The sequence below is a fragment of the Patagioenas fasciata genome, chromosome 1 (genome assembly GCF_037038585.1).
Source record: "Patagioenas fasciata isolate bPatFas1 chromosome 1, bPatFas1.hap1, whole genome shotgun sequence".
NCBI lineage: Eukaryota > Metazoa > Chordata > Aves > Columbiformes > Columbidae > Patagioenas > Patagioenas fasciata.
Genome location: NC_092520.1, coordinates 22,774,536 through 22,788,463, shown reverse-complemented (window position 1 = coordinate 22,788,463; position 13,928 = coordinate 22,774,536). Strand labels below are relative to the sequence as shown.

At 40.4% G+C, this 13,928-nt stretch overlaps 1 protein-coding gene across 6 annotated transcripts in view; it reads left to right on the top strand.

Annotated features, from left to right (window-relative positions):
- The window catches only part of ATP8A2 (ATPase phospholipid transporting 8A2), a 347,902-nt gene that overhangs the window by 59,648 nt on the left and 274,326 nt on the right, over positions 1-13,928 (top strand). For 5 of the 6 annotated variants that reach the window (XM_071804368.1, XM_065830605.2, XM_071804354.1 and 2 more), the window contains 7 exons: positions 316-389; positions 3,911-3,980; positions 5,401-5,528; positions 6,571-6,682; positions 7,376-7,541; positions 9,717-9,844; positions 12,533-12,610. In XM_071804368.1, coding sequence (XP_071660469.1) covers positions 316-389; positions 3,911-3,980; positions 5,401-5,528; positions 6,571-6,682; positions 7,376-7,541; positions 9,717-9,844; positions 12,533-12,610 — 756 coding nt within the window. The remainder of the gene's footprint in view (positions 1-315; positions 390-3,910; positions 3,981-5,400; positions 5,529-6,570; positions 6,683-7,375; positions 7,542-9,716; positions 9,845-12,532; positions 12,611-13,928) is intronic. The other variant, XM_065830624.2, reaches the window with a different exon arrangement.

Below are 13,928 nucleotides of genomic sequence, written 5' to 3'. Positions count from 1 at the left end.
GAATTTGGATGATGGCAAGGTTATGAAAAAGAATTTTTAGTAAGTATGAGCCACAGAAGCTCATACTTTCCAAGTTACTATATCTATTTTTTTAATAGGAAATTGTTTCCTTTGCATTCAGAAAAGGGAAGCCTTTGATACTCCCAAACTTGCAGTGAAAAGTACTCTGACTTTCAGAAGCACTGTCTCTAGCTGTTCTGTGCATGATGCTGTTCTTTTGACTGGGTGAAAGAAAATAACAAACTAACATTCTAGACAAGCAAACTGTTTGTTTTTCTTTTCCATGCTACTGTACTCCTGCCCCTGACTCAACAGGTAGCAGTAGGAGATATTGTGAAGGTCACCAATGGGCAACATCTTCCAGCAGACATGATCATTATATCTTCCAGGTATCCTGAACGGGTGTGGAAATGATGTGTCTGATGAACTGAGGTGCAAAGGACTCTTGATTCTGTATTTGCTGTTAAGAAAAAAAAAAAGGCATCAGATGGCACTAATTCTTCTCCACATCTAAATTTCGACAATGTCAAAACAATGCTTTACTAGGCAACTATTCATGGATTGTTGTAGATAGGTTTTTAAGAAATAAGATTTCACAGTACCTGTAATTCATGGAGTGTATCACTGAGTTGGTTGGAAGACTGAAGGGCTGTTACAGAAACTTCTTGCAGTCAGTTGCTCTATGGCCATTTGAGAATCTCTCAGTTTAATTAAGGAAGCTTAAGTGTTCTTCCAGTTAATTCCACTGAGTTTCCAGTATATTTTCCTGCCTCTTAGGAAAGATTTTTCTTTCAAACACTAATTCTAAAAGGCTAGTGCATCTCATATCTAAACTAGCCTTCAAAATAGCTTTTGGGCTTTGCTTGTTGACTCCTTGTCTTTGATACAGTGCACATGTAGCCCATCCGTGGCATGGTAGCAACAGTGGACTGTTGAGACCTGCTTATTTTTCTGTATAAAATATAGGACAACTTCTTTATATTGGAGTACTGGCAAACAGAGCTTGGTTGCTTGTTCTTAAAAGCTGCTAATTTAGGTTCTATATTATATTGAATAACCTGAGGCCGTGTCAAGACCACTGTCTACTTAAATGAGATTTTAACAGGTGACAGTAGTGCAGTTCCTGTTGCTGAACATGCTTTTGTCTAATAGTCAAACCTTATGACACCTTGCTCTTCATAATTTCCTTGTGTCTGCATGCTTTTCAGCAGTGACTGCAGGTTGCTCTGGTCTCTAGGTTTCAGTTCTTAGATGACCTGGTTTCTAAGGGAACTTGTTTTCTAAGCTGGCACATTTTCTGCTCCACTCTTACTCTCTGTGCTGTTCCTGGGAGGTTTGGTGTTTTGTGGTGGTGTTTTTGTTGTTGTTGAAAGCAGCATGGGGAAGGTCAGCCTTCTTGAACTGTCATGTGATCAAGGACAGAGGTATATTTGCTCCATTTTAACACAATATTGTATTTTTTTAAAAACAAACTCCAAATTTTAAATAAGCACTTGTCAATCTTAATATGCAAATAGTTAGGCTACATGTCAGTATCAAATAACTTCCTGCTTTAGCATTGAGGAATATTTGCTCTGCTTGAGAATTCTCCTCTGATTTATTATACTAATAAACCTTCTGATTTAGTTCTTAACCTGCATGGGTCAGCTTCTTGTTCTGTGTTATTCAACTAACCTGCTGTCATTGGTAGTCTCATAATAATTGGCAAATTTAACTCAAAGTATGTTGGTTTGGGAAGAGCTTTGCTTGAAGTAAATAACAATTTCCATGGCAGTTCTGCTTCACGATTGGTATTATTCCTGTGATTCTTTCGAATGGCAATACAAAGTGTCCTCAGTTCACCAGAAGGCTTTGCATGTTCTGCAGGGGTGTGGGGTCTCTTGCTTGTAAGTGTTAATTTTCTGTGTCTGAGCTGACTGTCAGAGGTGATAAAAATAGTTGTTTTTATCTTGACTATTTTTTCCCCTCTAGAAGGAAGGTGAAATCAAATGAATTTTACATAGAGAATAAATTTACATGAATGAAAAAAGATCTGAATCAAAGCACAACTTTGTATGTAAACATGTCCACATTTCTGTGGAAACGGGAGGAATTATATTGCAAGAGGACTCCCTCCTGAATTAACCGCTTCTGTTGTAGTAGATAAGGTGTTTAACAGAAGTAAAATTGGAATCGAGCTGTGCTTAATCTGTGGCTTTTCTGCGTTCAGATTCAGGTTGCTCATGTAGGAGAAGACAACAGAATCTGAATTTTTTAAATAAAAATTGAAGAGGAAAATCTAGCTTCTCATTGTGTTACAAAAGTACCTGTTAACTGTGTTTTGTCCTAAGGAGCTGTCATTAATGACTCTGTTAAAGCAATTGATTACTTTGGAAAAAAATAGCAGCATCTCAAGCTATGAAAAATAATATGCTGAAGAAACATGTTTGAGTCCAGATGGGCAAGTGATATTCCTTAGCAGCCTGAGAAGACAGTTGTGGGGAATAAGTTTTGGTGGTGCCATACAGAGGTTTTAAATCTTAAGGGACCTGTCAGGAAAAAATCTATGATGAAAGTACCCATCACACAATCACGGAATGTTAGGGATTGGAAGGGACCTCAAAAGATCATCCAGTCCAGTCCCTGTGCCAGAGCAGAAACACCCAGATGAGGTTACACAGGAAGGTGTCCAGGTGGGTTTTGAATGTCTCCAGAGTAGGAGACTCCACAGCTCCCCTGGGCAGCCTGTTCCAGTGCTCTGTTACCCTCACTGAGAAGAGGTTTCTTCTCGTATTTAAGTGGAACCTTTTGTGTTCCAGTTTGTATCCATTACCCCTTGTCCTATCATTGGTTGTCACTGAGAAGAGCCTGGCTCCATCCTAGTGACACTCACCCTTTATATATTTATAAACATTAATGAGGTCACCCCTCAGTCTCTTCCAAATGAAAGAGACCCAGCTCCCTCAGTCTTTCCTCATAAGGGAGATGTTTCACTCCCCTAATCATCTTTGTTGCCCTTGACTCTCTCCAGGAGTTCCCTCTCCTTTTGGAACTGAGGGGCCCAGAACTGGACACAATATTCCAGGTGTGGTCTCCCCAGGGCAGAGTAGAGGGGAAGGAGAACCTCTCCACCCTCCTTCTAGTACGCCCCAGGATGCCATTGACCTTCTTGGCCACAAGGGCACAGTGCTGGCTCATGGTCATCCTGCTGTCTACCAGGACCCCCAGGTCCCTTTCCCCTACACTGCTACCCTTCCTTATCACAGGTGCTACCTATGCGGGGCTCATCTCTGTTAGATGTAGGTGAGAGCTGGACTAATGGAAAATTCACAGTTCTGTGAGAAAGACTTTTTTTTTTGGTAGGGGCAGAAGCACCTCTGGAAGATGCAGATCATAGCTCCTGGTTTTAATCTTATACCTTTTTCTGGTTTTCAGAAAAAGCTTATTAGTAGTGTCTTCAGATGTACCTCTGCAAGTTTCTCAGCTTTAATGTGATCTTGTGGCCATGACCTTTTGTGTGTACATGGAACTCAACAGCAGAGAGCACAACCTTCTTTATCCAAGCACATCCCCTTTTTACACTGTTCAATACTTACTGTTTTATCTATAGCTCTTGTTATCTGAAGAAGTTTTATGGATTGAAATGTAAAGTAGTCCACTTCAGGCATCTAAGTTTGTCATGACTTGTTACATTCTTATTAACCTTCTGATTTAGACCTGTTTTTCTCTGTATTTTGTTGTACTACATTGTTCATATCCAAAGATATCTTTGTAAAATGTGTGTTTTTAGCTGACTCTTTCATGGTCCTACATGACCAGTGTGGATTTTCTGTTCTGCAGCGTTTGAAGTGTATTGTGGACCATTCTGGTGCAAAAGTAGTATACAAAAAAGTACTGAGTTTTAATATTGAAAATGTTATGCCCCTTACAGTGAACCACAAGCCATGTGCTATATTGAAACAGCTAATCTTGATGGGGAGACGAATCTTAAAATACGACAGGTAAGTCAGATGGATTTTTTTTTTTTGCTATTTAGGTGTCTAACATTAGCTACAAAGCAGAGCTGAACTTGTATGACAGCAATACAAATACTTTTTTTAATATATATATTTTTCTAGGTGGCTGTAGCCACCTTTTCAATAGATGAAACCCAAGTAATAATGTTTCATGTGCAAGGAACTAGTTTGGGGCAACTATTGCAAGCCCACAAAGGCAAATCAAACAGACTTTGTTTTTTGCTGAAGGTCCAGTGAGTGGAATTGAAGTGCTGTATTTAAAAAAAAAAAGCCAGCTGTGCTTGTGACGAGAACTGTGGTTTCTGTTGTCACAAGTGCTGATCTGTCTATTGCTTCTGCCTCTGTGGAGTGCTCAAAAGGACCTTTTACATGTTTAGGCTCATTTGTGTTCTCTTTGTGGTAAGTAGTAGAATTTATTGGGGCATTTCTGTTTTTCTTGAAGTGTTTAGAAATAGTTCAGAATCTTTACCTGCTTTTGTTACTTAAAATCTCAGATTTGGATTAGTGTTTTGAAATATGGATTGTATTTAAAAAGCTGTACACTTGCTGCTTGTTTACTGCCTTTGTAGAACTGTGATTTACTGTTCTGGGTTGGCCCAATAGCTCAGATCTTAAGTTCCTGTCAGATTTTATTTGCTTCAGGACACATGCATAACAAAGTAAGGTTGTGGGGCATTTTAAGGCCTTGCTCTGGCTTGCAGTGCTGCAGTCAAAATTTGTCAAAAGAAACAGTAAGTGGATCACTCTAACCAGATGTAGACAGTTGAAAAGCAATAGTGTGTGTGTGTGCTCTGAGATGGAATAGCAATATGTTAGGGAACAGTTGCGTGATGGGTTGATAATTAAGCAGCATCAGAGGATAATGGCTGCAGTGACCCAAGAGAAGCACCACTCCTCAGTGACTGCGTTTAGCAGCAGTAACCCATCAGTGCAGCTGTGCTTTGAGAGGAAGCCAGGCCTGTTTAGATCACTTGTCTCCTCCTTCCTGCACATGTGCCCCTTTGTGCTTTGTGGATGGGACTTTCCTCTGGATTGTGGAGACACCATGTAGGTAATATGACTCTATTATCCAGGGGAATTTAAATCAATCCCATATAAACAGGAATCGTGTGTCCATAATGAATCTTCCTTACAGGAAAGGAACTTAATAACCATTAAGAAAAACCCAACTCAACCAGGCACGCACACACACACAAACAAAACCCCCAAACAACCAAACCAAAAAAACCCCAAGAAAACATACACCACCCCAAAACAAAATAATAACCCACTGACAAACCTGACGGTAAACCTCCACACATTTAACTACATTTGATATATTAGGTGTTGCAAGAAAGCATTGCTTTCCTAGGTTGCATTAGAATAACAATTTTGACAAGAATCTCTGTTGGATTGGTCTCTGCAGGGATTGTCTCAAACTTCTGGTCTCCAGTCAAGAGAAGAGTTGATGAAAGTATCTGGAAGGATTGAATGTGAAGGACCCAACCGTCATCTTTATGACTTTACTGGAAACTTGCGCTTAGATGGTCAAAGGTATTGACTTGACAACAGAGCCATAAACTTATTTGGTTAGGAAAAATGCTCCTGTGTGTTTTCAGTCTGCAACACTGAGCATGTTTTTGCTGGAGAAGAGGAGGGTAGTAAATAGCAGTTGTCAATCAGAGCATCTGCCATTATAGGATTACATAGTTTTGTCTTCCATAGGAAGCAGAAGACTCCATAGGGAGTTATGGTTTATTTGGAACTGTAGTGTGTTTTTTTTATTTTTATCGAAAGTAACCCCTGAAGAGAAGCAAGGGTGGGGGCAATAGTGGGGGTTTTTAGGATCTTCTTGTTACAGGAGATGTACAGAGGAACTGGGAAACCTTTCCCTTCCAACTAGAGCCAAAGGCTGCACCAAGTTCACATCTAAAGAGAAAAGATATCTCAGAATCTGGAGTCTTTTGAGTGTGCCTTTGATCTTTTGCAGCTCTTGGAAGTACATAACTTAGTACTTAAATTCATAGGATTTGGAAGTTCAGTAGGAACATACAGGCTTTATCTTGTACCTGTTTTGCTGCACAAAAACTGTATTCCTTGGGCAACTCAGCTGAATAGTGACAGATGCAATAATGGAAGATCTTTTCCATCCCACTTGACAATCATATGGGTAATACGGTTTTCCCAAAGTGTGTGTTTAATTGGATATGTGAGGTTATAAGCACGGTGGGGCTGAAATGAATGATCTCTTTGCAAGTGTGATGCTCCTCTGCTCTTGATGTGAGAGAACATACAAGCCAAGGTGAAGTACAGAGTAGGATTATGGCTGTCACAAACTCAAGTTTCAGATTACTAGAACAGCTCCCTTTTATCACCTTCACCCTACTGTGCTTTTGCAGGTGTTAGACTTCATGGGTTTTAGTGGTCTCTCAAGTTGTGTGGACGATTACTTTGTTACTTTTATGTTGTTGTTTGTGGGGTTTTTTTGTTTGTTTGGGTTTTTGTTTCGTTTCTTAATGGGCAAGTAAGGCTGAAAGGAGAATTACTTTTCTTAAGTGTCATCAAGAATTGAAGCATATACATACTTACTTTGCAGCCCAGTTCCTGTTGGTCCAGACCAGATCTTGCTAAGAGGTGCACAGCTGAGAAACACTCAATGGGTCTTGGGTATTGTTGTCTATACAGGACATGATACAAAACTCATGCAGGTAAAGTTTTTAAGGAGATCTAGGGCATGTTCTGATAAAAGCTGATTATCTTTCCTGTCTTCTGTTTGTTTTTTCGACTTGACTTTATGAAATGATTTGACTGATTGTATCTATTTAAGACCTCAAGGCTTTGAGAAATACAGTAGTCTTGTACATGAGGTTGCATGTGCACATGTGTAAACAGTTGTTGAGCTATTTATCTCAAAACACTTCAATATGTAAGCAAAACAACTGTATTGTATATTAATTGATCTGGTAGCTAAACAGCATTTAAAGCTGAGGGAGATGGTAATGACAGTTGAAGAGATGGTAATGGCCACCTACGATTTTAGCACTTGGAGATAATGAGGTGGAGACTACAGTCTCGGTATTGCTGTAATGGCAGGGAGCACCTGGAGAGATGAGCACCATCCATGTGTTCTTCACTGCTGCTGTTGGTGGGATGGACAGGCAGGAGATGAGTGTTCCAGGTCTTTAGAAGGGAATGGTTCTCTTCTTCCTGTCTCCTGTCAGTTTTGGAGAAATTAGGAGTGTTGACTCCTACTACGACCTTGTTGAGCTTTGCATACAACAGTGGGCTAAATAAAGTTGAAGTCACAAGTTCTATGATGGACGTTAAAAATAAAGACTGAGTTTGCCTCTGTACTTCTTGATTAAGCCATTGCCAAACTCTTTTTCCCTGTTGCTGTTCAGAATTCAACCAAAGCACCCCTGAAGAGATCAAATGTGGAGAAAGTGACCAACGTGCAGATCCTGGTTTTGTTCTGTATTCTCCTGGTGATGGCCCTTGTGAGTTCTGTAGGTGCCTTATTATGGAACAGAACGCATGGCGAAGTCGTCTGGTACCTTGGCTCCAACAGTGAGTATGCAGGCAGTGTGCTAGGGATTTATGAGACTGGAAGGCCAGCCAGGCTCTTACCTTTGCCTAATTAATGTGTAAAATAAGAAACAAAGGAACATGAGAAACAGAGCCTGTTGCGAACTCTTGATGGCCTGGTATTATTTTTTTGAAGAATGGCCTGGCATAAGTGAGCTTGCCTGCGAGGCTTCTGGTAGTAAAACCTTCTAAAGGTCAGGTAAATGTTACTGGACTGTCACCTAGGGAGAAAGGAAGAAAGACAAGAGTGGGGAGACTTATGGAAGCAACAGATTTCTCTAGATGTTTTTCAGTCAGAAATGCTGATCTTCTCTCATTGTGGAGAATATTGTTAAATGCTAAATGTTATGACTTGGTATTTATTGGACAATGTTTCAGAGTAGCTTTGTATTCTGACTATTATGTTGTAATTGGAAAACTGATCTCTTAGCATGCGTAGTAAGCCTGTATTTTATTTCATTTGTAACTCCTTGAATTTGTTAGTTCATGGTAAAGATAGGCCTAATGCAAACATGGATGAAATAAATGGCTCTCTGATAGACTTTTGCCTTGAGGGGATTACATTAGCCAGCTATAAAATGTGTTACAAACATTTTTGGGATGCAGATCTGAAAACAGTTCTCACAAACTGTGAATGGTCCTTCTGCTGGTGATTGCAAACCAGATGACAAAGGGTTTCTTTTGCAATTCAAGAACTGCAGTTGTGAAGTTGTGATAGTAATGTGAAAAAATCATATAGGAAGAATACTGAAGTGACTCATATTTGACATTGGCTTTTGGTAGTTTTGTCTTTTAGGAGCAGTATCAGCAACTTTCAAAGTTTCTTTGCCATCTTCCCCCTTGCTTTTTAGTGAGGAAGTTTAAATTTCTCTTCCAATGAAGAAGTAATATTGGAATAGTTGAATAGAACAAACTTGAACTTGTGCTAATATAAACTGTGGCTGCAACCTGTAATGAACAAGGATTACATAGTAGTCTGTATAGATGCTTCTTTGAAAATTGAATGCACAATTTCTGTCACTTCTGTAACTGCCATGCAAGGGAAAGGTTTTTCCAGGCTAAACAGAGATGTTAAATGTATAATTTCTATTAAGAGTGTATTGGGGAAAACTTTGCTGATAGCAAGTGTGCTTCTAATATTTCTGTAGACTAATCAAAGATGGAATTCCTGTGTGCTCACACTTGGAGGTGCCTGGTCCCAAACTTCCAAGTCTTGCTCTGATTTTCATTCGGCTTTAGCGACTTTCTCTGGCAGCTGTCACCTGGTTTTCTCCCCTGTTTTCTCGCTAACTTGTTGTAGTGCTGAAAACCCTTAGCTGAGGGCTGTGAACCTGCTGTGCTGGCTGCTCTGCTTGCTGACTGAGGTGCCTCCCTGTGCTTCAGGAAAAGTGAAGAGGAGACAAATGTAGAGACTTTAGATGTAAGGAGAGTCTGTGGGCAGCACTGTGAACAGGAGCCTTCATCCTGTGTCTCTGCTCAGCCTTGTCTATTCTACCTGCTGTAGGTTAATGCTTCCCCTTCCCTTTGGGAACCTGTGATGCTGGTAGATTGATTTGGGCGACTTGTCCCAAGTTGTCACCATTTAATAACAGCTCCTCTGCTTAGGCAGAATGCTTTAGTTAATTTCCAAAGTGTCTGTTTAATGGTCAGCTTGTTCTCTTAGATTTCTTTAGTGTGAGTAACTTCTAAGTTCTGCCAGTGCTGGGAACAAATTTTAGTCTTCACTTTGTTTTCTAATTCCACTGAGACATGTAGGCACTTTCTGAAATGTAATGCTGGTGGCTTTTAGGTGGGGCAGTTGACACATCAGATAAATCTCTAAATTTGGGGTTTAGTGTAGAATATCATGCTTCTCACTCTCTGATTAGCAAAAATAATTTAGTAACTGTTTGGTGAGGCTATCTGTTAGAACAACAGTCTAGCCCTTTTTTACGTGGCGTAATACACTGTGTACCCAGGCATGTGTTCTGTGGGTGTTTTATGCATGTAATATTGAAATCAATATTAGGCCGTTACACTAGACCTCAACACGCTTGCTGATTAATTTAGCACTACTAAATCTGATTAAGCCAACTGCAGAAGGATGTTTACCCCTATACTGTACAACTCAGACTTCTGCCTTCTGTCTCTTCATGCCTTATGTCTTTTGGTCCACAGAAATGCTGTCTGTCAACTTTGGATACAATCTGCTGACATTTATAATCTTGTACAACAACCTTATTCCAATCAGTCTTCTGGTGACATTGGAAGTTGTCAAGTTTACTCAGGCTCTTTTTATAAATTGGGTAAGTAACAAGAATAAATGTATTAAGATCAGTTTTTCAAAGGGACTTCAAATATTTCAGGGTGACGTTTTTTTACTAGATTTTCTGGTTACTTTTCTGATGCACCTTCTGGGACAGGTAGGGGAGAGTTCAGAGGATTTACTGTTTTAGTTCTGCATTCTACAGGAAATAAAGAGATGTATTGGAAAGAAGGTATCCTGTGCAAATGATCACTCTTGTATGCTTCTCTCAGCCACAGCAGAGAGAAAGACTAGACTTGGAGGTGTGGTGTTTTTTAGTGGTGTGTCTGTTGTGTGGTGGGTTTTTTGTGTGGTGTGTGTGTTTGGTTTTTGTTTTTAAATCCTGAGGCTGGCCTTAAGGTCACCTCTAGTATGACTCATGGTATTTCTGTAAGGAGATGAGTTGGTAGTGCCTTATGAAACAAAACAGTGGTCCCTTCTGTTCCAGCAAGTTTTACTTCAAAGTATATTTCTCTTCAGTTGTGGACCAAAAAATACTGTAGTGGTGTATCTTAAGCTGAACAAAACCAAAAGGAATACCTTGTCTTGATGTGCATGGTAATCCTTGGACTTGTAGTGGTTCCCCTAAAATACAAGTAAATAAGGTATAATTTGTCAGTTCTCTGAGGTGCTTATAATCTATTCTTAGAATACCAGGTCAGAAGGGACCTCAAGGTTCATCTGGTCCAGCCTTTCTTGGCAAAAGCATGGTATAGACAAGATGACCCAGCACCCTGTCCAGCTGCATCTTACAAGTGTCTGGTGTTGGGGAATCCACCACTTCCTTGGGGAGATTACTGCAGTGGCTGATTGTTCTCACAGTGAAAATTTTCCGTCTTTTGTCCAATCAGAATCTCTGTAGAAGTAACTCATTCCCATAGTTTCTCATCTTGTCCATGCGACTCCTTGTAAAAACGGAGTTTCTGTCCCTCAAGCCTTATTTGGTCAAGGCTGAACAAACCTGCTTCTCTCAGTCCCTCCTCATAGGGTGGTTTCCCAGTCCTTTGATTATCTTTGAGACCTTTCTCTGGACCCTCTACAACCTGTCTACATGTTTTTGTGTAGTGGGGACCAAAACAGCATTCATGTGTGGTCTGATGAGCACTGGTTAGAGCAGGATCATGACTGTCTCTGCTGGTGATGCCCTTGCTAATACGACACAGCATCTTGTTGACTTTCTTTGTCACAGCAGCATGTTGCTCATTCCTATTGATCTTGTTGTCCACCAGGACCACCAGGTCCCTTTTCCACAGAGCTGCACTCCATCTGGGTAGATCCCAGCATGTGCTGCACTCCTGGATTATGTTTTCCCAGGTGCAAGACCTTACACTTGTCCTTCCTGAACTTGGTAAGATTCTTGTTAGTCCACTCTTCCAGCCTACCCAGGTCATCCTGCAGGGTGGCTCTCCCTTCCAAAGCGTTTGGTTCACCACTCAGTTTGATGTCATTGACTAACTTCATCAGGGTACACTTGATCCCATCTTCCAGATCACTTATGAAGACGATAAACAGTGTTGGGTGCAATATCAGTACTTGGGGGACCCCACTCATGACAGGTTGCCAGTTTGAAAAGGAGCCATTTACCACCACCCTCTGGGTATGGCCTGTCAGCCCGTTCCTCACCTGCTGCAGAGGACACTTGTCTAGACCATAACATGTTGAGTGTCCCTAGGATGATGCCGTGGGAAACTGTATCAAAAGCCTTGGAGAAATCCAGGTAAAAAATGTCCACCACTCACCCCTTGTCAACCAAGCACCCCTGGTCATAGAAGGTCATCAGGTTTGTCACGCACAACTTGCCCCTGGTGAATCTGTGCTGGCTATTCCCAATCACATGCTTCAAATGACTTGTGACAGCCCCAGGAGGATTTGTTCTATAACTTTCCCAGGGACTGAAGAAAGACTGGGACTGTAATTTCCTGGATCCTCCTTTAAGCCCTTCTTGTAGATAGGGGTGACATTAGCTTTCTTTCAGTTTTCTGGGACATCCCTTGATCTCCACTTATCAGAAATTATGGAGAGTGGTCTTGCAAATGCTGTCAGCCAGCTCTCTTAATACCCTTGGGTGGGTATTGTTGAGCCCATCGATTTGTAGGGGTCAAGCTCCGGTAATAGTTTCTGTACCAGCTCTTCCTTCACTGATGGTGGGTCTGTGTTTGCATCAACCTGGGTTTCTTTTCCCAAGGACTAGGGCCCAACAGTGCCAGGAAAGCACTAGCTTAACTAGCATATCTGAGAAATTGGTTTGGTTTGTGTAGCAGCTGTTTTGTTTACCATCGTAATTAAAGTAGTGATAGGAGTTGATTTCACAGTGTGTCACTTAATTTCTCTCCAGTCATGGATGTGGCTAGAGTAAATTCAATTGTTTTAACTGAAGACCTATGATTAGCTTAGCTAATGACTGTTAGAACTTCCTTCTACTGTAGTAAATTGTTATGCTAGAGATGCAATGAAGGAAATGATAACCACCTATAACTGTGTCTGTTTTTTCTCATGGACATCTAGTATGGGGCTATACTTGGGAAAGCAGGTACCCCATTCAGTCTGGGATACTGTTTGTCTCTCAGGCCTTCAGAACCTCCACCAATGGAGTTAAATCAATCCAGTCAAGTTGGAGCTGACGAAAAGAAGACTGGAGACTTAAGTGTTTAATTTGCATGGCATATGTCTAATTTTGTTCTCATTTCAGGACATAGATATGTATTATCCTGAAACAGATACACCTGCAATGGCCAGAACCTCAAACCTTAATGAAGAACTTGGACAGGTAAGACAAAATTTTCTGAAGTGTAATGTTTGTGATGTGGTCTGAGAAGACAGAAGGTATAAGAGCATACTGTACAAATTTGCTTTATTCTGTTGCCCTGAGGCTCAGGTTAATGGGGCCTCTTTCCTTTCATTAGTCCAACTTTTCAAGGTAAAATAGTGATATATCACAGGATTAAATTCCAGGTCACATAGGCAGTTTTAAGCCTAGTATTGGAATCTTTATTTCTTACGTTCATTCTAAAGTGACATTTTCCTCAAGGGTGTTGAAGTGATGCTGTGTGGCTGTCTATACCAGAGCAGAATGTACAGGACTAAGCTTGGCTCATGAGCAGGCCAAGAGCCTCAACCTCTGCTCTTAGTTCTTTGTGTTTCTGACCACCTCATGGGACATGCAAGTCAAAAAAATGCGGTTCTGTTTCTGACTTTGATTGTGTTCCTTCAAGTATTTCCACTGTCCTTTTAGATAAAGATAACTTATGAATTTGCAGTTGTTCTAAGATTTTTTTTAATAAATTCTGCGAGTAAGATTTTTTCAAAATGGAAAGGCTTCCCAAAACAAGGTTACTGGAAAATACAACTTTGCTATTGGAGTTTTGTAGTACCATCAAGAAATCCTAGCTTTTTTCTTTGACTGCCAATGGCATGTGAACTTAATAATTTGGGTGAATTTGGTGTTGGAGGCAATGTTTGTGCACGTAAAATACATAATTGTTGTGTACTGCTCAACAGAATGGTAGTCAGTATTCTTCCTGCTTAATCTGATTGGCCTTTTTCTCAGGATTGTGAAAATTGGATTTGTGTTGAGATTGCTTTGATGTGGAGTCATCATCCTGCAAATTATGGTAGTGTTTTTGTCCAAAGTAAACTGTACTGTGTGGCATAATGTATATTGTTGGCCCATAGCCCCATCTGTTATTTACAGAAGTGGTTTACCTGGTGATTCTATGTAACTAGACAGAGTTTTTTTGAATCATTAATTGCATTGTTCGTGGGTGCATTTTTAAATTTTATGATAGAATGATGAATGACTTGAAGTTCACCTCAGATGTTTGGGTAATGGAGCCTGTGAAAGTTAGAAGTCAATGCTGTATTTGGAAGCAGTGTAGTGCAGAGCTGAAGAATCACTTAGCTAGTAGCATAGTGCACTGACTTCTAACTGAATTGCAGATTCTGAGGAAAAGCTTTTTGCAACTCTAGGCACAATACTATGGACTTTAAATTGGCTAACTCCTGTGTTAACACCATCCCTTCCTACCTGTTGCTGTTTTAAAATCTTATTGGGTACAGACGTAAAACAATGTGGAATTTAGCTTTCA